General features: G+C 48.0%; 1 protein-coding gene across 1 annotated transcript in view; it reads right to left on the bottom strand.

Moving 5' to 3' along the window:
- PNPT1 (polyribonucleotide nucleotidyltransferase 1) overlaps positions 1–25,027 on the bottom strand; it is a 1,336,943-nt gene that overhangs the window by 333,445 nt on the left and 978,471 nt on the right. Inside the window, exons 20-21 of the mRNA XM_069608057.1 lie at positions 18,037–18,108; positions 17,872–17,935 (exon numbers count right to left, since the gene is read on the bottom strand). Of these exons, the coding sequence (XP_069464158.1) occupies positions 17,872–17,935; positions 18,037–18,108 (136 nt within the window). The remainder of the gene's footprint in view (positions 1–17,871; positions 17,936–18,036; positions 18,109–25,027) is intronic.

The following is a 25,027-nucleotide window of genomic DNA, read 5'->3' as shown; positions in this document are numbered from 1 at the left end:
CCAGTTATCCGGCATACCGAAATACCAACTCTGACGGTTACAGGTGGCCCAGATTGATCTTTTCTCTACCACGGAAAACATTGATTTCAGAGTTCTGGAGAGGTCTTCACTGCTGCCAGTACAGCAGCGGATACAGTTCAAGATATTATATTTTGTTTTTAAGTGCATCCATGGTCTTGCTCCATCCTGCTTGACATCCAAGATTGTAACCCACTGTCCCACCCGTGCACTGCGATCTATGGGACAAGGATTGTTAGTAACCCCCGCCCCTAGAACTACCACTTGGGGAGACAGACCCTTTTCCTCTGTGGGCCCCCGTGCCTGGAATTCTTTTTCCGACTAACAGCTACAGCAAATTAATTCTCTAGCCGCCTTCAGGAAGCAATTGAAAACGTACCTGTTTAGATAAATCTTTGGCCTTTTTCAAGGCACATAATCTAAGTCTACCTAAGAAATGTTTATCTGCACCCAGATGAAGTTCTATGCCTTGATCCTCCTGTGGATATGCGCGTTATAAATATAAAAGTCAATTAAAATCAAGAATGTTGACATAATCCTGGTGGGTAATGCTGACGCCGCTTGGCTCCTCGAGCCCTCATCTGCAGCCCCACATACTGGCTTGGGCCGTCGCAGGAGCGCGCCCGAGCCCCCCCGCTTCTCACTCCCCGCTACGGGGGCCCCTTAACACCAAGTGTCCCCGGGCACCATCTCAGCTGCCTGTGGGACACGGCTCTCTGGGGCACAAGCCACACAGGCCCGGGCCGATGCGGGAGCGTGCCTGGCCCCCCCCCCTCCTCTTCCCGCCCCCGGCCTGAGACCCCAGCGGCACAGAATCTCCACAAGGAGTCCTCCTAAACCACCACAAAGGTGCTGTGGCCTGCAACTGCCTCTACACAGGCCCGGGCCGACGCGGGAGCGCGCCTGGGCCCCCTCTGATGCACTGAAGGCCCCCCCACAGGACATACCACCGGGGGAAGTGTGGAGTCACCCCGAGCCACCATAAGGGTAACTGCCCTCACACAGGCCTGGGCCGACGCGGGAGCGTGCCCGGGGCCCCCTTCACCCTCTGCAGCCCCCTGTGGGTCTAACAATCTGGAGGTTGATACCTGGGGAAACCTCATAGGGAGACAAAATCTGGCGAAATCAGCCCTCCCCAGTGGCGGTGAAAGCACCAGACCCCTGTGACCAAACTCCACGCTGATCTATCCTGCCACCCCCCCTCAGAGCACAACCCCAGTCCATCACACGGCCTGCCAGAAGCAAGTTCAGTCTCTGCTACGGACCCCCCCCAGGCACCGGAGGGCTGAACCGTGAGTACAAACAACCAACAGGGGTGAGGGGTCTGGCCCAACCCTCCCTCCCCCTCCTGAAACCACCTAGGAAATCAAGACCTGTGATTACCAGTATACCACACTCCCCGGAGTACACCCAAGCTGTTGGGGGTCTGGGAGGAAGGCCGGAGTCACGGCAGGCAAATGAGACTTAGCACTGCACACCTTGCACCTGCGATAATCTGCCCCATCTCTACAAGCCCGTCTGCCAACAGTGTGTGCCATTGGGATTCCTCCTAGCAATAAGCACCCAGAAGAGAACAACTACAACACAGGGCCTGCATAAACAGTACAGACAGACAGAGGGGCAGTGGCATATTACCCCGAAAAGTAGGTGGTGGCCCCTGGGTTCACTCCCAGGGCGTGTGCCCGCCTAAAAACAACCAGGAGTGAGCGGCAGGTGGGGACTCGCTTGAAACCACAAGATTATTGCTATCCCGAACCACCCGTCCCCATTGGCACAACGGAGCAGTACACCTAACAACGTACACCACGGGATCTGGCTTGGGATGTCTGCCGCCTGATCCCCCAAAACCGCTTGGCACTAGGCAACAACAAATGCAGATGGACTTGTGATAGTGGGATCATCCACGATAATAAGCCTGGTTAACCCCCTACTGCAACGACATGGCATGGGCAACACAAGAAATAAAACTCACAGAGACAAGGAACACAACTGCGGAGGGCAAGCCCTGTGTTCTAGATACGTGGGAGGACACAGCACATTCCAGCAATATAGAGTTATAGGAGCGAGGTACTGGGCACCCGGCGACGCAGGAGCAACATCCATGCAGAGCAACTCAGATGCCGGGCGCCAGATCCAAAACGGGCACATCCAGAGCAAAAACTCCAGTGAGACCCCAGGAAGGACAAATTGGGAAGTGCTGGCGGCAAACACACGCAGAATCACCATCCCCACCTCCGGAGCCGACCCCTGCAGTAAAGGACCTCCCAACTAGCATAATGGCAACAGACAAGGACGAACTCTTAAACTGCTTGAAAGGCATGGAGGCCAGAATGACCAAAGCTTTCCAGAGTCAAATGGAACAATTAAGGGAGGACCTGAAATCATCCCTCCAGGAGGTCAATAAAGAAATGGTGGAGATGGGTGAAGGAGGCCTCTCGAATGTCAAGGAAGAAACAAACCAAAATAGCCTGCTACTGGACCAGTTGGCGACCGCAACAAACAACTTAGAACTCCAGGCGGAGGATCTGGAAAATCGCTCAAGGAGATCCAATATTAGGGTCAAGGGCCTGGCGGAATCGGTGAAGGACAAGGACCTAAAAGATACCAGGCAACTCTGCTTCAGCAGCCTGCTAGCAGATGTCCAACCGGAGACGATCGGCTTCGATAGGATACACCGCGTGGGCCCATTACGCAACGAACCGGGGTTGAGACCCAGAGATGTCCTGATAGCAATGACATCGTATGGTCTGAAAGAGGCGGTGCTACGCGCGGCAAGAACAAACTGAGACCTTACGATTAATGGTCCCGTATACAGTTGTACCAGGACCTGGCCCTGATTACTCTCCACAAAAGAAGGCTAATGCAACCGGTTACGAAGGCCCTTCAAACACAGCAAATCCGATATAGATGGACGTACCAGTTTGGCCTGTCGTTTACATGGGAAGGAAAAGAGAGGAGAATCGGGAATTGCGCAGAGGGCCTGGCGTTGCTGCACCTGGAGGATGGGCAACCAGAGGCGCCTGTGCGCCCACCCCCAAACATGAACGGCCCGTCCAGCACAACGGAGCGAAAGCAAAGACGAGGGAGGAGAGGAAGATCCGGAAGCTTACAGCCGGCTCATGACCGGGAACGGAGAGGCCCAACAGACCCAGACTGGGCCCATTACACGGAAAACGAGTAAAGTGCTAACCAAATGTGAGAAAACAGCACGGCTGAATGGAATCGCCCACATGGAGGTAGGAGGTCATAACTCTTGGACGCAGGGTCAGGTAATACAATTCCTGACTATTGTAAACTGGGGAAGGGTTGGAGGTGACTAGCGGGGGGGCCCCTTGGGAGCCCAGGCCTCATGCATCCTCAGGATTGGGAAGGGGGAGCGGGGTGGATAAGGGAGGGAACTGGAACAAAGGACAGGAAAGCAGGGAACCAAAAGTCCGGGAATAAAAAGGAGCCAGCTCCACGATTGTATGAAACGAAAGCAGGAACAGGCAGAGTAAGCTATAGCGAACGAGAACATAGGAACCCTCAGGCAGACAATCTCCACCTAGGGAGCAATGGAACAAGTGAACATTGTCTCGATTAATGTCCAGGGGTTAAACTCCCCCGCTAAAAGGCGTTCGATTTTAGGTAGATTGGAAGCCATGCAATCAAAGATAGCGATCCTACAGGAGACGCATCTGCTGCAGAAAGATGAAAAAAGGATGCGGAGCAGAACATACCCTCTTCAGTTTTTCGCCTCAAGCCAAACAAAAACAAAAGGGGTGACAATCTTATGTAGCAGAGACGTAGACTTTCGCAACCAACAAACACTGAAGGATCAGGAAGGCAGACACCTGGGGGTAAAGGGTTCTGTTAATGGTCAATTGTATTCAATACTAGCACTCTATGCCCCCAATGAAAAACAGGACCAGTACATCCCTAAATTACTCCAGAAATTGGGAGGGTGGTGCGAAGGCCGAATGATAATAGGAGGGAATTTTAATTGTGTAATGGACGTGCAATTAGATAAAACACTCCTCCCAACCGCAGCAGAACAACGAAACAGACAGGCCCTTGGAAAGCTTTTCAGAGATTTGGATGTGATAGAAACGTGGCGATTTTTCCACCCGGACACCCGAGAATACACACACTACTCAGCAATGCAGAGGGGTCACTCTAGAATAGACATGATTCTGGTGTCCTCTACATTGATCCCCTATGTCAAAAAAATAGAAATCGGAGTCCAATACCTCTCCGATCACGCCCCAGTCGTGACCTGCATAGAACTGCAAAGGACAATACATAGACCCCAACCACAATGGAGGCTAAATGAAACAATCCTGAGGGATATTGTACCTAGGGCACATATGGAAGAAGCCATAGGGAACTATTTTCTTGAAAAGGACAATGGAGAGGTGGACTGGAGGGTGGTGTGGGATGCGGGGAAAGCAGTAATTAGGGGGGAATTCATAGCACAAGCAACAATACTATAGGGAGCGAGCCCTTATAACGCGCAAATTGGAAGAAGAGGTTAAAAAAGCTGAAAAGCTCCATAAGACCCGTCAGACGCCCAGAGCTTGGCGAGACCTTAAAAAGGCCAGAGCCAAACTAGAAAACCATACCGCAGATAGAACGGCGCAAATACTGCTAAACACGAAACAATCATACTACATACACGGGGGGAAAACGAGCAAATTCTTGGCAGCCAAACTACGCAAACAGAAGGCGCGTAATTATATCACCCAGCTAAGAAATAGTAGAGGGGAACTGCAGACGGGAGAAGAGGATAAACTAGAAACGATGGTCCATTTTCATAAAAAATTGCTGATTAGCGAGAACCTGAATGCAGCAGAACAAGAGTCATATTTGTCAGCCGCAAAATTGCCACAGATATCGGAACAACAAAAAGAAAAATTGGGGGACCCCATTACAATACAGGAAGTGTGTGATGCGATAGCAGCACTACCCAGGGGAAAGGCACCAGGCCCCGACGGACTTGGGAATGGGTTTTACAAAATATTCCAGACACAATTGGCAACCCCCCTCACTCGCCTCTTCAATCTAATCAGGGATAGGGGAGCAGTTTCAAAGGATATTGGACACTCAACCACGATATTACCCCTAAAAGCTGGGAAAGACCCAGTAGAATGCACCAGTTACCGCTCCATAGCTCTCCTCAACACAGATGCAAAACTGTATGCGAAAATACTGGCGAATCGATTGGCAGCAGTACTGCCCGAGATAATACATGCAGACCAGGCAGGTTTCGTAAGGGGGAGACATACCCAGGATAATGTCTGGCACGTAATTGACATAATAGACTGGGAGGGCAGGGGGGCCCAGAAATTCTCGATCGCCGTTAGATGCCACACGAGCATTCGACAGCATAGACTGGAGGTACCTAAAACTGATATTGGAGGGTTTTGGCTGTGGACCGATATTCACCAAGATGGTTCTGGCAAATTACCAGCATCCATCTACGCAACTAATGGTGAATGGCTACAACTCAAAGAATCAATATCCGGAGGGGTACTCGGCAGGGGTGCCCTCTATCCCCGCTCATATTTGCCATGGCAATGGAACCATTTGCCTGCAGAATTAGGGAAGACCCGGGAATTAGAGGGGTGCGTACCGGGGAGATTCAAAACAAGATTGCCCTCTACGCAGATGATATCATGCTGTATATGGCAGACTCAAGACATACATTACCCAGAATAATCAGAGAACTGCAGAAGTTCGAAAAGACATCAGGGTTCACAAACTATTCAAAATCCAAAACGTTGAATATAACCGAAGGTAGTGAGGACATAGCTCTCCTGAAGGAACATTATCCCCTGAAATGGGAAAAACAGTCCCTTGAAAACCTAGAACCGTCAAGAATCTGCTCAAGGCAAACATTACACCTCTATGGAAGCGCCTGCAGGAAGACCTGCAGAGATGGGATGCCCAGGAATTGTCCTGGTTTGCTAGAATAGCGGCGATAAAAATGACCTTGCTACCCAAAGTACTGTATGTAGTAAGCTCAACCCCAGTGGACATCCCCCCAAAACAGATCCTAGAACTCCAAAAGGTGGTGTTTAAATTCATCTGGGGAAATAAGAAGCCGAGGATCCAAAAAAGGATCCTGATGCGGCCCACACTACTTGGGGGGCTGAGAGTCCCGGATATGGGGAGATACGTGTTAGCAGCTCAATTAGCACCAGCATTGTAATGGCCGGGTAAAGACCCTCTTCCAGGTTGGGGGAAAATAGAACAGACTGCGACAGATATCCCTTTGAGTAAACTACCATTCCTAAAAACAAAAGCAAGAGACACGGGAGGTATCCTATTAGCAGCCACTAAAACGACCCTACACAGCTGGGATAAGGCTATCCGTAGCAGGGGGGTCAAACTAGGTCTGGGCCCACTATGCCCTATCACGCATAATCCAGATTTCTCACCTGGCCTTCACAAAAGATTCTGGGAAGGCTGGAACGAAGCAGACACATTGTCCTTACAAGATATGTATCAGGACGACACCCCACTCACCTTCGAAGGATGTAAACATAGATTTGGCCTCGTTGAAAACCACAGATTCAAATATATTCAATTGCGTCACTGGATCTCACACCCAGAGGTAAAAAGAGCAGGGTTACGACCCCCGGTAGGCCTAGAACTAACAATACGGGAGGGGACACATGAAAAAGGGATCGCTAGACTATACAAGCTACTGGATAAGGCGCAAACAGACGACTCCCTCCAGTACATGAAAGATTGGGAGCGGGACATAGGAGAGGAGATTACGCAGGAAGTATGGAGTCAAATCTGGAGGAGGGCACACAAATTATCCAAATCCACGGCAATTAAAGAATCGGCATACAAACTATGTTACCGCTGGTACTTACCCCCCAAGTAGAATACACAGAATGATCCCCTCGTATCCCCCAGAATGCTGGCGGCAGTGTGGAGAAAGAGGAGACATGTTCCATATGTGGTGGTCGTGCCCAAGGATAAAAATATTCTGGAAAGATATACTGAGCCTGATCAGGGACATAACGGGCGCAGACCTACCATGTTCCCCGAAAGTCATTCTACTGGGGGCAGTGGCAGAAGGGAACTATGCAGCCTCAGGAAACAGAGCGGCCCTCATAACCCACCTTCTGGCTGCAGCAAGGATGACAGTGGCCCAACGATGGAAGACAGTGGAGGGCCCTACAACCCCATGGTGGTGGGTGAAAGTGTGGGGAGTTATGGCAATGGAAAACATCTGCGCCACAAAATCAGGGTCATAGCTGAAATTCTTGGCCATATGGGACCCACTCCAGGACAATGTGGGGGAGCGGGAGAATCAATACTTTAAACCCCAGGCTCTTAGAAACATCCATATCAGCTAAAGGGAGCAGAAGATATGGCGAGGGGTTGCCTCTTGGAACTGTTCTGGTTACAACCACGGTTTTGATTGGTTCAATTAATAAAAGGAAAAGGGGGGCGGGGGAGAGGGGAGGAGGGGTGGGAAAAAGTATGAAGACAATACTAGACTCTACAAGAAAGTTCAAGGGGGTTGAATAAAAGGTTCATGTTGATAACAATGTTCTTAACACATGTAACGAAAGCTCACCCATTGTCTTAAGTTAACAATAAAAATAAAGTCGGTTAAAAAAAAAACTAGGATATGGACTGCAGTGACTATCAGGAAAGGATAGGAAGGAGAATGTATGTTGGGAGTGGTTTTACGTTGGAAATGACAGGAGCTGACAAACCAGATTACCTATGTAGTAAGGTAGAGGCCATGGTTAATAATGAAACTAAAACTTTACAAATCGGAATGGAGATGGGAATCTGCCAAGGGCTTAGAGTCAACGATGCTCATTCCACAGGTATGAGCCTACACCAAGAAGCAGAATGTCAATCTTCGCGGGATTCATCTCCAGCCAGATGGATTCCATCCGGGGGATGATACAATGAAGGATGTAAGAAGGAGCCTGGGGGAGAGTGTTTTTTCCCAGTTGGAGAAGGAGCTGCAGGTCGTCAGCATGATCTACACAGCACCAACTGTCAGGGGATTTAACTGATTTCCTAAAGATTGAATTGTCCATATTCATTGTAAAGAACAAATAACTCACCTCTCAGTAATCTTCTTTCTCATGGATGTTACACCCATGGATTCCTCATTAAGGATACCCAATCTGCAGTGCAGCTGATCTTTTGAAACTTTTCCACCTACAGGTGGCACAGTCGGGTCTGCCAGACGCCTCTACGTACCCCACGCCAGACAGGACATCAAGCCAGTAAATATTGAGGTGATGCATCCCGCGACCTCAGTTCCACCCCTTTTCCTTAGCAGTTTGACGCCGAGGGACCATAGAACTGATTGTGTACTGGCTTTCCGCCAAGAGGGTCTGGTAAGGGGGGACGGCGGAGATGAGGAATCTATGGGAGAAAACATTGAACTTCCCCTGCATGCAAAGAATAGGTAGGTACAACAAGCAGCATAAACCTTTTAATGCTTCACTCAAACAGGTCATCTTGAGCAGGAGCCGATCAGGCTTCCCTCATACAAACAGAAAAAGTGAATCAGGGAAAAAGCATCAGGGAAATTAGATGAATCAGGGTAACAGCAATGCAAGCAGTCGACATGTAGAACAGGTGGAGCGGATCCATGCAAGTTGAGCAAGGGTAGAAAATACCTACACAGAGAACAGATAAGGAATGGGTCTTTAGAACATGTGCAAAATAGGCTTCAGGAGGGCACACCCCTCCTGCTATAGAAAAGGTATGCCATGTGTGACAGACCACTCGGACTAGGCAGGTAACTTGAACAAAGGTCAGTCTTTATTGACTTTTTAAGAATTAAAAAGAAAATATTAAATCAAGTATCTGTTCTCTTTCCAGCCAAGATGACTCTGATGGGTTTTCTGCGAGTGTAAGGCAGAAATCTCGGTTTAATCTTCGTAAGCCCACTGGTATGGCCTTGTGGTCTCCTCGCTTCCAAACCGATTCTGAAAGAAGAAAGAACTCCCCCTCAGTCCTTCGTCTCTCTTTGCTTTATATAGGGGCTGGCCACTCTTGACCCAATCAGGTCTCTCCTTATGTCTGAGGATAAAAAAACCCTCCCAATCCCCGCCCCCCTTCCTTCTGTGCTCCCAGTCGCCATGATGTCTCCCCGCCATGTGCCACGAGGTGAAGATTGGGGTTTATACAGTCAGAGGTCCCCAGCTTTGGTAAGGATAAAGTCCTTCTAATATCCTTCTTTTTGGTCTCTTTTCTCTGTTTTACGAGTGTGAGGTTATACGGTTATTTTGCTTCTCTTTGCTCCGTTCCCCGTTTGTGGCGTCTTGGCCCAACAACCTCCCCCCATAGGTCATTCGTGCTGTGGCACACGCCGGCAGACCCTTGCTCCGTCTGGTCGCCTGTGTCGTGGTTTCCACGTTCCTCGCCCGTAGGACCCACGCCACTTCTCAACCCTGCTACCGGCCGTGCGTTAGGGTTTCCACTATCCGCATTCAGGCAACACAATTCGCGGATGGCACCCAGGTCTGCCCCCGACCACAAATGACTGCTTCCTTCAGCGTCGTCGTCCTCCTCCTCCTCCTCCTCCTCCTCCTCCCCTCGGCCCGTACGTTCAGGTTCGAGATCTGCTTCTCCAGTGTCCACCTCATTGCTTCCCGCGGGCCCCTACGTTGTTTCCGGGTATTTGGCGTTCGCATGGCGTCCCATGGCCTCTGATACAGTCTGGCTGTTACACACACCACCCCAGGAATCGAGCCGCTCAGGCCGATCCATGCTCCGGGACAGATAGTCAGAAACCACCTGAAATGATGCTGGTTTATGTACCGTTTTGAAGCAGATGCCTGCAGCGTGAGAAACCACCTAAGAACTCTTTGATTGGAATCCTTGTTCGTGGCCAACCATTGTAGGGGAGCATGGTCTGTGAAAACTGTAAAGGTTCTTCCAAACAGGTAATATTGTAAGGTCTCAATAGCCCATTTGATGGCCAAACACTCTTTTTCTAATGTGGAGTACGTTCTCTCATGAGGTAGGAGTTTCCTGCTGATAAAGGAGACTGGTGTTAAGTCCTCTTCCGTTCCCTGTGACAACACAGCCCCCAATCCTGTTCCAGAAGCATCAGTCTGCACAGAAAACGTTTTTCCGAAGTCTGGACATTTCAAGACTGGTATAATAGAAATGATAGTTTTAAGAGACTGAAACGCAGCTTTGGCTGCGTCGTCTTGTAACACATTTCCCTTGTAGGTGGATTTAAGGGCATCAGTCAAAGGAACCGCCAATGGTTGAGAACATGGGTATGAACCTTCTATAATAGCCTACGAATCCCAGGAACGCTCTTATTTGTTTCCGGTTACTAGGCATGGTCAGCTTTGTAATAGCCTCGACTTTGTCCACCTGGGGTTTAATAACCCCTCCTCCCACCAGGTAACCTAAATACTTTGTTTCTCTGGCACCGAGGATGTTTTTTTTAGGATTGATGTGTAGTCCTGCCCTTCCTAGGGAGCTTATTACATTCACCAAATGTTCGAGGTGGTCCTTCCATGTTTTGCTAAACACGATAATATCATCAAGATATGCTGAACTGTATGCTGTGTGTGGGGCCAAGACTTTATTCATTAAGGCCTGAAAAGTCTCTGGGGCACCGTGTAAACCAAAGGGTAATACAGTGAACTGTTATAGCCCGGATGGAGTAGAGAATGCAGTCTTCAACTTGTCTTCTTCTCGTAGGGGAATCTGCCAATATCCTTTGGTTAGGTCAATCGTGCGGATATCATTGGCTGTACTCAGTTGCTCTATTAACTCATCGATTCTGCGCATGGGGTATGCTTGAAAGGTGGATATGGTTTTTAGTTTCCTGTAATCCATACAGAACCTGATGGATCCATTGGGTTTGGGAACTAACACGATTGGAGAGGACCAGTGCCTGGTGGATGGTTCTATTACTCCCAGGCGTAACATTTCTTCTACCTCTGCTTGTACTGCTGCTCTTTTTGATTCAGGCAGTCTGTAAGGGCGGATTCTTACTGTTTGGGAGGGGTCAGTGTGAATCTCATGCTCTACAAGGGACGTCTTCCCAGGATAGAAAGAGAACACTTGTTCCAATGATTGTAAATGTCTTTCCAGTTCCTTTTTTTTCTCGTGCTCCAGCTGTGCCCCCCATTTCACCGCCTGGAAAGCCTTTTCCGTATTTGTCACCTCTAGTTGGTTTACCCTTAGGGGTTCTCTTCCTGGTTCCCTCCAACTTTTTAGGAGATTGATGTGATAGTTCTGGTGTTTTTCCCTCCTGTTGGGTTGTTCAACCAGGTAATTCACGGGGCCTAAGACGGCTGTAATCTTATATGGTCCTCTCCACTGGGCCAGCATTTTATTGGAGGAGTTAGGTAACAATACCAAGACCTTATCCCCTACTTGAAATGTACTCATCCTGGCGTTTTGGTTGTAATAGGTAGCTTGTGACACTTGAGCTCTTCCCAGGTTTTCTTTGGCCAACTCTCTAAGTTTAGTCAGGTGTTCCTTCATTTCTAGGACATAGTCCCTAAGAGGTTTTTCTTCCTCTTGTTCTTCCCAATCTTTCTTGGCTATGTCAAGGATTGTTTTTGGCTTATGTCCGAACAATAGCTCGAATGGTGAGAACCCTGTAGATGACTGGAGTGTCTCTAAGAATCATTAACACCCAAGGCAACACTCTGTCCCAATCTTTTCCCCAACGGTGCTGTTACTCTTTTGAGCATGGTCTTAATAGTTCTGTTGTACCTCTCAACTAGTCCATCCGTTTGAGGGTGATATACGGAAGTATGTAGTTGCTTGCACACTTTTTCCATAGCTCCCGACACAAAGTTGCGTCCTTGATACGTTACTATTTCTTTAGGCAGTCCAACTCGCGAAAAGAATGGAACCAACTGTTGGCATACTTGTTGAGCACTAATACCCCTCATTGGGAAGGCTTCCGGGTATCTGGTGGCATAGTCCACTATGACTAATATGAACTTGTGTCCATGGCTGCTAGGTTCCAAGGGACCAATCAGGTCGATTCCTATTCTTGTAAACGGTTCTTTTATAAGAGGCATTGGCTGTAGAGGGGCTTTGTGTGGTTTATGAGGACTGGTCTTCTGACAAATTGGGCACTCTTCGCAGTATTTAGTCACTTCTCTGTACACCCCTGGCCAAAAGAACCTTTTTAACAATTTCTCTTGAGTTTTTTCCCTTCCCAGATGTCGGCCTACCACGTCATCGTGGGCTAAACTTAGCACAATTGACCTAAAACATTTAGGTACCAGTAATTGTTCCAATTCCCCTCTACTTGAATCGTTAGTTATGCGATATATCAAGCCTTTCTTTGTTTTGAACCAGGGATATCCTGTCCCAATATCCTGGACAGGTACGGCCTGTTGTCTCGCATTCTTCAGAGTAGGATCCGTTAATAGTTCACTTCGAAATGAGTTTACGCTGTCCTCTGGTAACCATTCTATCATTCCAATGTATTTGTTCCCTTCTTCCCATTGCCGTTTAGCTTCTCTAACCTCTTTCCGGGTTTTCTTTATATGTTGGGAACACCTGGTTCAATCTCGCTATGTGCATATGGTGCTGACTTTAACCATTCGGCTTCGTTTAAACACTCTCCAAAGGTCGGTAAGTCAGTACCCAATAACACCTGGGCTGGCAAGTGAGGCATTATGGCGACTCTCATTCTGGAATTTACCCCATTAACCTCTAGGTCTACTTCCTTAGAAGGATCCTCTTTAGTGTCCCCATGTACACATTTTATTTGAATTGGTTGTCTTCCCGCCCCTTTAACCCCACTTACTTCTGGCCTTATGGCTGTTTGTTCACTTCCGGAATCAAGAAGACCTTGTCTTGGAGTGCCATCCACTCGGACTTCCACTAGATAAGGCTCCCTTTTTCTCCGGAATTCTCTGGACTGGGCACATCCAATTTCCATTGGCTCGGGCTTAGGTCTTCTCGGGCAGAACCGGGTTATATGTCCCCATTCACCGCAGTCAAAGCACTGAGGTTGCTTGTTAGGGGGGGCCAGGCTGCTGTGCGGATTTCTGGGCGACTGTTCTTGACTTCCGGGACTGGAGTTCCTCAAGGTGCTGGTTTATGTACATCCAACAGAGCCAACCTGGTGGGGCCGGCCTTTTGGAAAGCCGTAGCAATGTCAATGGCTTCTGACAAAGTGGGCCGGTGGTGTTGACGTACCCACCGTTGCATAGCCGTGGGTAGGGCATCCACAAACTGTTCTAGTTTAACTTTGTCCATGATTTCTTGAACAGTGCTAGCAGTTGGTTTTAACCATTTACCACTTAAGTCATGTATTCTATAATACAATTGCCTGGGGGTCTCTCCGTTGCGTAGACGTGTCTCTCTTAGCCTAGCCCTGTAGGCTTCCTCGCCCACCCCCATCCTTTCCAGTATGGTTTTCTTAATGTCCGCATGCATGGCATCGCCTGCAGGATTAGCAGCCTGGTATGCTCCTTGCATGGATCCAGTCAAGAGGGGAGCAATGAAGTGGCCCCACTTTTCCACTGGCCACTGGGAATTTATTGCTACTCTTTCAAAATTGGTAAAGAAATAACCTGGGTCTTCTCCTGGCTGGAATTTCTGTAGCACGTTGGTAAGGGCTATGGAAGCTCCTCTGGTAGCTGTCATTGTCTCGGCAATCTGTTCAATGACATCTTGATTAGCCGCTTGTAGTTGTAGTGCTTGCTATAGAGCCTGCCTGTCTGCCTGAGCCTAGTGGGTCTGCACCTGTAACGATTTCTGGAGATGTTGCTGTCTGTCTGTGAGAGCTTTGATGAGGGCCTCCATGGTGTTTACGATCCCACTTCTGACACCAAATTTTGTGACAGACCACTCGGACTAGGCAGGTAACTTGAACAAAGGTCAGTCTTTATTGACTTTTTAAGAATTAAAAAGAAAATATTAAATCAAGCATCAGTTCTCTTTCCAGCCGAGATGACTCTGATGGGTTTTCTGCGAGTGTAAGGCAGAAATCTCGGTTTAATCTTCGTAAGCCCACTGGTATGGACTTGTGGTCTCCTCGCTTCCAAACCGATTCTGAAAGAAGAAAGAACTCCCCCTCAGTCCTTCGTCTCTCTTTGCTTTATATAGGGGCTGGCCACTCTTGACCCAATCAGGTCTCTCCTTATGTCTGAGGATAAAAAAACCCTCCCAATCCCCGCCCCCCTTCCTTCTGTGCTCCCAGTCGCCATGATGTCTCCCCGCCATGTGCCACGAGGTGAAGATTGGGGTTTATACAGTCAGAGGTCCCCAGCTTTGGTAAGGATAAAGTCCTTCTAATATCCTTCTTTTTGGTCTCTTTCTCTGTTTTACGAGTGTGAGGTTATACGGTTCTTTTGCTTCTCTTTGCTCCGTTCCCCGTTTGTGGCGTCTTGGCCAAACAACCTCCCCTCGTTGGTCGTTCGTGCTGCGGTACACGCGGCACACGCCGGCAGACCCTTGCTCCATCTGGTCGCCTGTGTCGTGGTTTCCGCGTTCCTCGCCCGTAGGACCCACGCCATTTCTCAACCCCGCTACCGGCTGTGCGTTAGGGTTTCCACTATCCGCATTCAGGCAACACAATTTGCGGATGGCACCCAGGTCTGCCTCTGACCACAAATGACTGCTTCCTTCAGTGTCCTCCTCCTCCTCATGGCCCGTACGTTCAGATTTGAGATCTGCTTCTCCAGGGTCCACCTCGTTGCTTCCTGCGGGCCCCTCCGTTGTTTCCGGGTATTTGGTGTTCGCATGGCGTCCCATGGCTTCTGATGCAGTCTGGCTGTTACAACATGGAACTTGGTATAGCATTCTTTCCTCATATTTAACAGGGACATCATGGTCTCAAGGCAATCTTACATGATTAACACAAAGAAGTCGGTCACAGCAGTAGAGGTTGCACTCACATAAAGAAGAAACTGCATGGGATGGAGCAGTGCAAGCACCCCCACACTGAACAGGTAAACAAAGGCATCAGAAATGCAACCCAAACTCGCAAAGAACGGGAACAGAATAGGCTTCAGCGTGATCCAAGCTCTCCTAAAATAGAATACGAACAGCATAACAGCAGTGGGAACACCACCGACATAGAATAGGAACATTAATTGCCTCTACAGTGCAGGCTCTTCATAGATCGAACTAATATAGCATTGATGGCGACTAGTTCTAATGGGAAGGACAAATTTGCTTCCGGAATCAGAAAAACTCCACATAGTAGGAATTTAGTAAATCGTAATAAGAAGGAATTTAACCTTGGAAAAATTAATTTGTGTACCATTTCCCGGCCACTCGACAGCCGGTCCCCTTCCTAAAGCATGTTGCAAAATGGAATGTTAATATTACAGGATGATAAGTCACTCAATATGGCTTTCATTTTTCCTCTACAAAGGTCTGCATATTTGATCTCTTCTGCATATATTTGAATTTCTAAGACACAAACAAACCCATACATAACTTGTATTGTGTTTTGAGGTTTGACAGCAGAATTGTCTGTTGATTAATGAAAACCCTCATTTACTGGAACTGGTAGTGCTTAATGGTATGACAGTGTTGTGATACGATGGCGCAGAGGCAACTGCTCAATGCTTAAATCTACATCTTGTCTCATGGTCCTATGTTGGCTGGCCAGAGCTAGCCTTACATCCTTTAGAAGTCAGTAAACTGACTATCGACTGGGCCAATAATAATCAGTGCTTAGAAGTTTGAGGAATCCTGCATGAAGCGCTACATAAATATGTAAACACTTATACTGATTATCACTACAGGAACAGGTTTTGCTGAGTTTCCTTTTTATTTGTAAATATAACCATTTCATTGTTGTCTTGTAATAGTGCCTGTACATGACGGCAAGTCGGGTTTTGCATATTTTAAGTGTAGTCTTGAAGACTTCATACAGGCTGCAACACTTGTTATTGGTGAAATGACAATCACTCCCTCCTTGAGCAAGGGAATTGCAGCTTGACGATTTATATTACCATATATCATATGGACTCCAAGTTCAGGTTTAAGCAACGTTTAAACTAGACATTGAATACTAATCCGTGCCCCAGATAAGGTTTTAAGGTGAGGAGTATTGTCCACACTGTTTTAACAAAATTAAATTGTAAGAGAAAAGATAATTTGCCTCAGCAAGAGTGTAAACAGTATGCGACAAGCCACCGCAACATTACTTAATTTAAAAATGAATAGAACAGATAACAAAAACCGTTGTGTAGCAAAGATGGCTGGCTTAAAATAAATCATTACATTTGTGGCAAATGTTCGCCTACACATTGTATTGAACACACCATAGATGCAACTTAATGATAAATGCACACAACACAAGAACTTCGAAAAATACTTTTGTGCAATGCAAGCAAGCATCTTGGTTTGTTAAAAGGACACTTCTCAATTGTAGCTAAGTTTTCCATCTTATTACTGCAACAATCCTAAATGCTAGGAAAAATATGCATGCAAAATGGGCCTCTCCAGACAAAACACAGAGCAGCAATTTACCAGAAAAAAACATGTCTCATCTCACTGTGTTCTCCGGCAGACTAAGAGCACACAGTTCAGAGAAATATGTCTGAACCACTCCTTCATGGCCTGCCGTTTAATCCTTGCAGATGAGAATCAAAGCATGTGCTCGGGTTTCTGTCAGGTCACCTGCACTTTTGCAGTGACCTCTGCTCTCAACTGGTGCATAGGGAGTATGCATAGAAAGATGAAAGGTGTCGTATTTGCAATATTTTAATGTGTAAAAAGGCCTGGTACAACCCTTATGATATGATATGATATGGCATTTGTAACGCGCCTATACACAAGTGTTTCAAGGCGCGACGAGGCAGGGAAGGGGGAACAAGGGGAAGACAGACAACGATCCTACTAGGCCAGGTGTCATTCAGACCACGCAAGTGCAGGGGTAGGGGGAAGGGAAAAAGTGGAAGGGGGAGGGGGGGAGTGCAGTACAAATAAGTAGAATAGAAATAAAATAAATAAATAGGGCCAGCTGGTGGCAAGTGCAAGGTAAGTGCAGACAAGTGCTGGGGGGGGTGGGGCTGTAGGGATACAGAGACAGTCCCGCAGTGCAGGGGTTGCCAGGGAGGCAGTGCAAGTGAAGAGTGACTGGGCCAAGGACCGAGGTCGGTGAGAGTGGCCCAGTTGCAGAATCAGTGCAGTTTAGGTGAAGAATTTAGCAGGGGAGAGGGAGAGAGAAAGCAGAAGTGAAGAGGAAGGTTTTGAGGTGCTTCCGGAACCGGAGATGGTTCTCCTCAAGTTTCAGGGAGGCAGGAAGGCTGTTCCAGAGGGAGGCCCCTGCCGTGGAGAGAGATCTACCCCCAGCTCGTTGCTTCGAGAAGCGGCTGACCCTGAGGGAGTTGGAGACGGATGAGCGTAGGGCTCTGGAGGCTAGACAACAGGCGTCCTCATCCGACACCTCGTGCCTTCACCCGAAGCCTGGTGGGTGAAGAGTAAGCAGACCTTTCCCAGAGGGGTTTGCGATCCATGGATTGACACGACCTGCAATCAGTGACAGCGTGCCTCTTTCCCAAGCAATACAAGGAGATGCAATGGGGATCTGACACCGACATCAGCCGGCCGCAATCCATGAACATTTTAAAACCTGAGGCCTTTGCAGGGATGGGCATTATTTTGTTTTGAATTAATCGTGTGCCTGAAGCTCGCTAAGTGTGTGGAAAAAAGGAACCAATGTCACGGTGCCCTGAAATATAGTGGTTCAGATGTGAAGCCTGGTGTAGGGGCGCATAGGCATGGTGGGTGAATACAGCGGCACTGCGCTGTCTGCAGAAAAGATTCTGAAGATCAGCTACGTTGCGGATGGGATATCATACATGAGGAATACATGGGAGGAAGGAATCCATTAGAAGTGAATTCTTAACTATTGGCAATGCTCACCTGTGGCTTGTTGGATAGCTTCCATTGCAATCTTTAGAGGAAGACCAGGTATTTTGATGTCTGCCTGTTATTGAACAGAGAGAAAACATAAGTATACAAAAGGCAAGTGTAACCATTTAGTCATAATCGCCATGAAAACCAAAATTAAAGTAAACCACCCTATACCTGTAAAGCAGTTATCCCCTTACTAGTACCAGCCATTTTGAAGTCCATATCTCCATTGTAATCTTCAATCCCCTATGGGAGGATAAGAAAAAGAAAGATGAACAAAGTAGTCACATATAAAGAGCAATAACTATCTGCTTACACTTTATTGTGTTACATTAGCGATGCAGTGTGCTTTATGTACTGAAAGCACCGGTTGTTTGTGGAGCGTTTACAATATCTGTGAGCATGAATAATTTAGTTTGTTTACAATTATATCTCAGCGATTTGTTTGGCATTTCAGCATGGGCACAGTGGTTTTTGAGAAATATCGGGATTCGGTTTGACATCCCTCTGTGCCTATGTGCCCTAAGCACATAATTTAGCAGCATTACATTTTAGTCACCACTTCTCTAATCATTCTTAAATTATTTAAACACACCATCATAGCATCAATTGTATACAACTTAAGTGTCCAGGTGAACAGGTGTATGTGCCCTTTCTGCGCAGAACCATTTAGGAGTACAATAAAACCATCTAAACTAGGATTATGGCAATAATATCTCCTTCCCCCATGGGTCTCAGTTTTCCAGTACAATTTGCTGGCTCCCCTTCCAAAACATCACAGTAGCCCCATCTAATGACAGAAAAGGAAATATAACTCATCAGTACCTCATATCAAAATCCATCAAAAGACAACTCTATGTATGGGATACATTACTCACCGCAATCGTAGTTCTGATGCTTGTATCTGCTTAGATCCACATGCTGTGCATAGGCCGACATCCAGTGGAAGCTGCAAAGTATTAGTTTTTTTTGAAACTCAAAAAAAGGGACGTCGACAGGGCGTGCCAGTAATACTATCCCTAGTGTGACGCCCACTGTACCCATGATCCCTCACGCCTCGAGGTCCCTCAGATTGTTATTTTTCTGACATGAGGAAGCATGAGGTGTAGCGCGAGTAAGTTGTATCCAAGTAGATATGTATTGGACAAGCTCATAAGCATCCATGCGCCTTCTCTCTGAGGGGAGGAAGGGTGGGCGCATGTGAATCTAAGCAGATACAAGCATCAGTAATACGATTACAGTGAGTAATGTATCCCTACTGAGGCTTGTGGAATCTGCTTAGATCACATGCTGTGCAGAGATTAGCGAGCAGTGTTAGAAGAAGGTGGTGGGATGTGAAGTTTTGTGGGCAAACAGATGTCTTAGAACCGCTTGTCCCACTTGTGTATCTGTCTTGAAATGAGTGTCAATGCAGTGAGTAGTGCTGATCGAAAGTGTGTATTGAGCTCCATGTAGCTGCTTTGCAAATACTATGTAGAGGGACGTTTGCAATGAAAGCCAGAGTGGCTCCTGTGCTCCTTGTGGAGTGAGATCTGGGTGTAAAAGGCAGAGTCTTATTGTATAGGGAATATCACAATTGTATACATCGGACTATCCACCAAGAGATGGAATTCTTTGAAATGCGGTAACCTTCTCTGCCTGGCGCTATGGAGACAAACAGCTGATCTGTATTTTTAGCGGTCTGGTCTGGTCTACATAGTAGAGGACCGCCCTCCTCACATCTAGTGTGTGGAGTTTGACATCAGCTGAGCTGGTGGGTTCCTGGGCTGGTAGCTCAAGAGACTGGTTTATGTGAAATTTCGAGATGAACTTAGGGGAGAACCTAGGGCAAGTACGTAAAACCAGCTTGTCTTTGTGTAAACAAAGAAGGGATCCTGCACTGACAATGCTTGTATTTCACTAACTCTTCTTATGGAATTGATGGCCACTAATCAGGCAGATTTGCAAGTCAGGTGTTTGAGACTAGACTTCTGCATAGGCTCGAAGGGGGTTCCCATGAGCTTAGCGAGTAAAACATTGAGATCCCATCCTGGTCGGCGGGTTCGAAATTGGAGGGTGGAGCCTCTTTACTCCCTCCATGAATGCTTTGATGACAGATACCGAGCACCACAAGACCTTAATGTGGGAAGTGGTATAGGCTGACAAGGTTGCCAGGTGGACTTTTAAGGAGTTGAATACTAACCCTGCATCTAGCAAGTGGAGCATTTAAGTTAGAATGTACTCCTTCTCGCATTCTATGGGGTTAATTTGTTTCGACTGGCACCAAATTACAAATCTCCACTTGTCAAAATGACAGTGCCTAGTGAAGGCGAGCGTCCCCAGCCAGCACGATCCTCCCCGCAATGAGAGACAATGAAGGACTCTCCCAAGTAGGGAATAAGGCTAAGACAGAGTGCGGGTGAGCTTAAATGGGAGTTTATCAATCAGAATATGGCATGCAAAGAACTCTGCAAACTCCGAGAGCGCTCTGTCTGACAATAGCAAAGACAGGCGTATATATTTACAAAAAACGTCATAAGAACCTACACACTATAGGGGGCACAAGTTCAATGGGATTGGGTGCCGACGACTAACTATAGGTGCTGCTGCGATGCGGTTGGCCGTGGCTGGAGAACGTCACTGATCAGCCTCGTGGGTTGGGCTGGGCCTGGCAGGTTGGCAAAGTTCATCCGGGCAGTGTTGTTGTGCCATCGCGGCCAGTGTCAGAGATGAATGTCTTTTCCTGACTTATTTGCCCTAGGCCATGCACACTGCAGTCATTCAGTCATTACAATATTATCTTCTTTAGTAAATCTTCCAATCGGTTATTCTACAGGTTAATGCAACACAGGAGGAATGCACCTTGTGAGGGGTCTAATGGTCATTCGTCAGGGCATGGTTACCAGTGTCCTGTTGACCGGAGCCATAGGTTGAGGGGCTAAGCTTCGGGGCATGGGACGGACGGTGCAAGCCTCCCTGTCTTGCTAGATGTGGTTATAAATGTGCCGCTGTGTGTTGCCACAGTGTTGGGTGTCCTGATTGCACAGGGCCATAAGTCTAAGATGATCTGGTGGGTTGTGGGGTTTACGAGGGGGCGCCTTTGGAAGTGTGGGTTCAGGCAGGGGTTTACTGCTGTGCTGTAAATAATGCAGGTGGAGGCCCGTGGCCTTGGGTGCTGCAGAGGGGGCTACACATCTTTGAAGCGGCTCCAGTCTAGTTGGGGGAGGTGGGGCAGCGCGGTGCGGGCCTCTGTTCTCATGTTTGGCAGTCTCTGGAGGATGGGAGGGGAAATGGCCTTGCACATATTTACAAAGGTATCCTCCTCGCGTGTTGCCGGTTTTTGGAAGCGAAAACATCACCATCATTAGAACACGTTATAATATTTGTTTGAATTACTTGAAAACATACATTTCATTTCGCTGGAGGTATTTCAGTTATATCCAGTCTGAGCACCTTATTCGTACACTATGTTTCAACTATTACAGTATTTAGCTATATACATATACATCTTGTAGCAAGTGAGGTAGTATTGTGGTTGATGTAGTACATAGAAAATGAACCGCCACCGTATGTGACGGTGGCGGCATGCAAGGGGCTTAGACATACACGCGTGACGAGTGCATTCTCACACACCCTTCACATGTGCCCCCTGTATGGTTACATTCGTTTTCTTGTGCACTCTAGCAGCATTAGTTCAGTTATGGCGCGGGACCGCGGGCTGTACGGTTTTCAATGATACATCTAAGGAACACTCCCCCGGAATGCTTTTATCATTTGCACACCCCTGTAGGGGTGTGGGTCCTTCATGGCTGGTGTCATACACAATTTTACAGGTTTCTTTAGTAAACATGGTTGTATGGAAAGGCTGTACATGTTAGAAGACATTCATTTTTTGGGTTCCTTTCTGCTTTCATCGGATGCCCGTTCTACAGATCTTCCCATCACCCAGGCCTTGCTGACCGGGTCATTCTGGGAGCAGTGATAGACTGCGGAAGGTGAAATGTTACAGTGTTAGTATATTAGGCTAGCTCATGTCCGTCCTGTTCGTGGGAACGTGCTCACAGCGGATCTGCCAGGGTGCTGCGGCAACAGGGATAATTGAAACTCTCTGAGGGTGGGGGCCGCGCTGCAGTGCGCCACGCTCACACCATCTTTATTAGACAAAATGGTTTCTGAGGCCTAGCTAAATTCAATACGTGTGGGCAATGTCTTCAGCAGGTGAGCCATCCACCACCTGGGCCCGGGTGGTAAGGAGGGGGCACCAGATGAGCCATGGCCCTCACCTGGGGTGGAGATGTAGGCCAGGGGGGGTATTTTGGACCGCTCCTCCCCTACACTAGGTGTTAGGCTTTCTTGATTCTTTCAAGATAGCCATACATCTCTGTGGCAGATTAAGATGTCCAAACTCTATGTCCTCAGGAGCCATGCTGCCAAGTTCATTGAGTGAGGTTGAGGGTACACTGTTAGTCCCCCGTGGTGAGTGAGCAGATTGTATGGGCACGGAAGTTTGATGGAAACACACATTGCCAGTTTGCGCAGATGTGGATACCAGGGTTGTCCTGCCCACATAGGAGCAACTAGGATGAGCGTCACCTGTTCCTTGTGGATCTTGTTCACCACCTTCCTGATTAGAGGTGCTGGGGGGAAAAGCGTAAGCAAATCTCCCGACCCGTTAATCCATAGGGCGTTCCCCTTGGAGCCTGGCTGGGAGGGACTTGGACGGAAGTCTGGGCATTGCCTGTTTTCGCTTGTAGCAAACAAGTCTATTGTGGGGAAACCCCATTGAGAGAAGAGGTGTTCTACGACCCCTGTGTGTAGTTGCCACTCGTGTTCTTCTGGTAGGGGATCTCTGCTCAATGAGTCTGCGAGAGAGTTGAGTTCCCCTGGAACGTGCTGCGACAATAGGAATATTTTCTGTTTGGGTGCCCACTTTCAAATTTGTTACGCAAGCCTGGATAGATTTGGAGAACGTGTGCCCCCCTGTATGTTGATGAAAAACATCGCTGTAGTGCGGTCTGTCAGGACTTGCACAGATTGGTTCGCTAGGTGAGATTCGAATGCCTGGAGGGCTTTGAATACTGCCAGTAGTTCTATCAGACTGATGTAGTTTTGTGCTGCCACTTGAGACTACAGACCCTGAGCTGTGTGGTGAAGGTAATGAGCCCCCCACCCAGCGAGTGAGTCGTCCGTCGTGACAATAGCTTGTACTTCCGGATCGTAGAAGGGTTTCCCCTTCAACAGATTTTCTCTTGTCCACCAGTGAAGATTTTGTATTAGTGTTGGCGAAACAACTACTAGATCGTCCCACTGACCACTCGCCTGAAACCACTGTTTCGCCAACCACTCCCGCATGGGTCGCAAAATCCAAGATGCCATCATGCCTAGCAAACGCATCGTTTTGCGCACCCTTATCTGGCGGCCGACCTGATAATGTGGTATTTGCAGTAACATATTTTGGACTCTTTCCAGTGACGGAAAGACCAACGCCCTCTTGTGCGTTTATGACAGCTCCTAGGAACTGTCTGGTTGTGCTTGGCACTAGGCCTGATTTTTTCTCGTTGATGGAAAAGCCCAATTGGAAGAGTAGGTTGATAGTTCTCTGAATGTTTTGTTTGCAAATTAGGGGGGACTCCCCTGTAATCAGCCAGTCGTCCAGGTAAGGGTACACCGGGATTGCTGCCACCACCGCCAGTACCTTCGTGTTACGCTCACCTGGTATCCACGGGGACGCCACCCAGCCCTGGTTGGATGATTTGCACTCTCAAACCCTCTCCTGGTCCCTTGGTAAGGCCTCTGGTTAAAGATGGGTCTGCAATATAGGAGAGCTGGATTCAATACCAGATTGTCTTTATGTTTTACCACCTCCCTGTGGCCTCAACTGCTTCCTCCCCCTTGGGCCTTCTCCTCACCTTAATATTGTAAGAGGTGGATTCTCTGTCCTGCTCCTCGTGGCAGGGGCGCGTAGATGTGGGGGGCGAGCAGCGACCAAGTTACTTCACTGGTGCAAGCCCCCTGTGGGAATCCAGGCCTGCTGCGACTCCGTAGGTTTGCTGCATTACAGTTTTTATATGCAGTTCTTATGTTCCTCTTACCTCGAATAATGTCTCGCTTCTTTCCTTTTAGGTATGGAAAGGTATTTTGGTGTTGTCATGCAGTTTGAAGATGAGTATGTGCCGGTAGGCGAAAGCGCGGTGTGCGCGATGCTGGCCGGTGAGTAATGCGTGATGCGCGGCGCTGTTTCGCCTTTTATATTCCTAATCTGTGTCTTTTCTCTCCTTGCAGGTTGCGATGTTCCTCGCCGAGCGCTGTAATGTTCCAGCAATGATACTGACCAGGAGATGACTACCCAGGTAAGAATTGTGTGGCTTTCTTCATTCGGGAGGAAACGTGAGTAAACGCTTACTAATGCTGTCTTTCTTTCTCCTCTTTCCAGGTTATGGTATTCCAGGATGCATGCGGTGCCGGATGATGGAGTTCGTACCTTCAGGTGATTGGAACTGAAGTCAGCGGTGGATTGAAGACAGGACACTGTTCCAGGTAAGTTTCGTAGTGTTCTTTCTCTCTCTGCAGGTCCTTGGTTTCAGGTAAACTGGCATCAAAGAACTGGACATGGTGAGCGTTACGCTGCCCACAGCAGAATGACGCAAAGCATGTTCTGCTGTTTGGGTGTGATTTAAATAGTCTCGGGTAAAGTAGTCCAGGTAAAGTAGTCCCAGGCCTGCCACACGCAAAAGACTAGACCGCATAGCTCAGTTCCTTGTGACTGAGCTATGTGTGCACCGCCATGTTGGCTGAACCCCCCCCCCCCCCCTCCTCCCAAGTTAAATTGTCCCAAGTAAATAGTCCCATTGTAATGTTGGTCTTCATGATGGTTATGAGCCTGGCGCCAAAGGCGCCAGGACTGACTCCAAGAGAGTCTTGGATGAGGTTTTAAGGCCTTTGACCTGGCCCTAACTGGAAGGCTGACTTGCCAGTGAGGGCCAGGGACAAGGGTCACGACACTTCGTGAATACCCTTGGAGCAGATGCTATTCCGAAGGGTAGCACTTTGAATTGGTAGTGCTGGTTCCGAATCTTGAAACGCAAGAATCTTCTGTGCGCTGGGAACATTGACATATGAAAATAGGCATCTTTCATATCCAGTGTTGCCATGTAATCCCCCTTTTTTAGTAGAGGGATTACCTCTT

This window comes from Ambystoma mexicanum, chromosome 4q (genome assembly GCF_040938575.1).
Source record: "Ambystoma mexicanum isolate Mex_15411 chromosome 4q, UKY_AmexF1_1, whole genome shotgun sequence".
NCBI lineage: Eukaryota > Metazoa > Chordata > Amphibia > Caudata > Ambystomatidae > Ambystoma > Ambystoma mexicanum.
The sequence above is the reverse complement of the archived record's forward strand: the minus strand, read 5'-3'. Positions and strand labels throughout refer to the sequence as shown.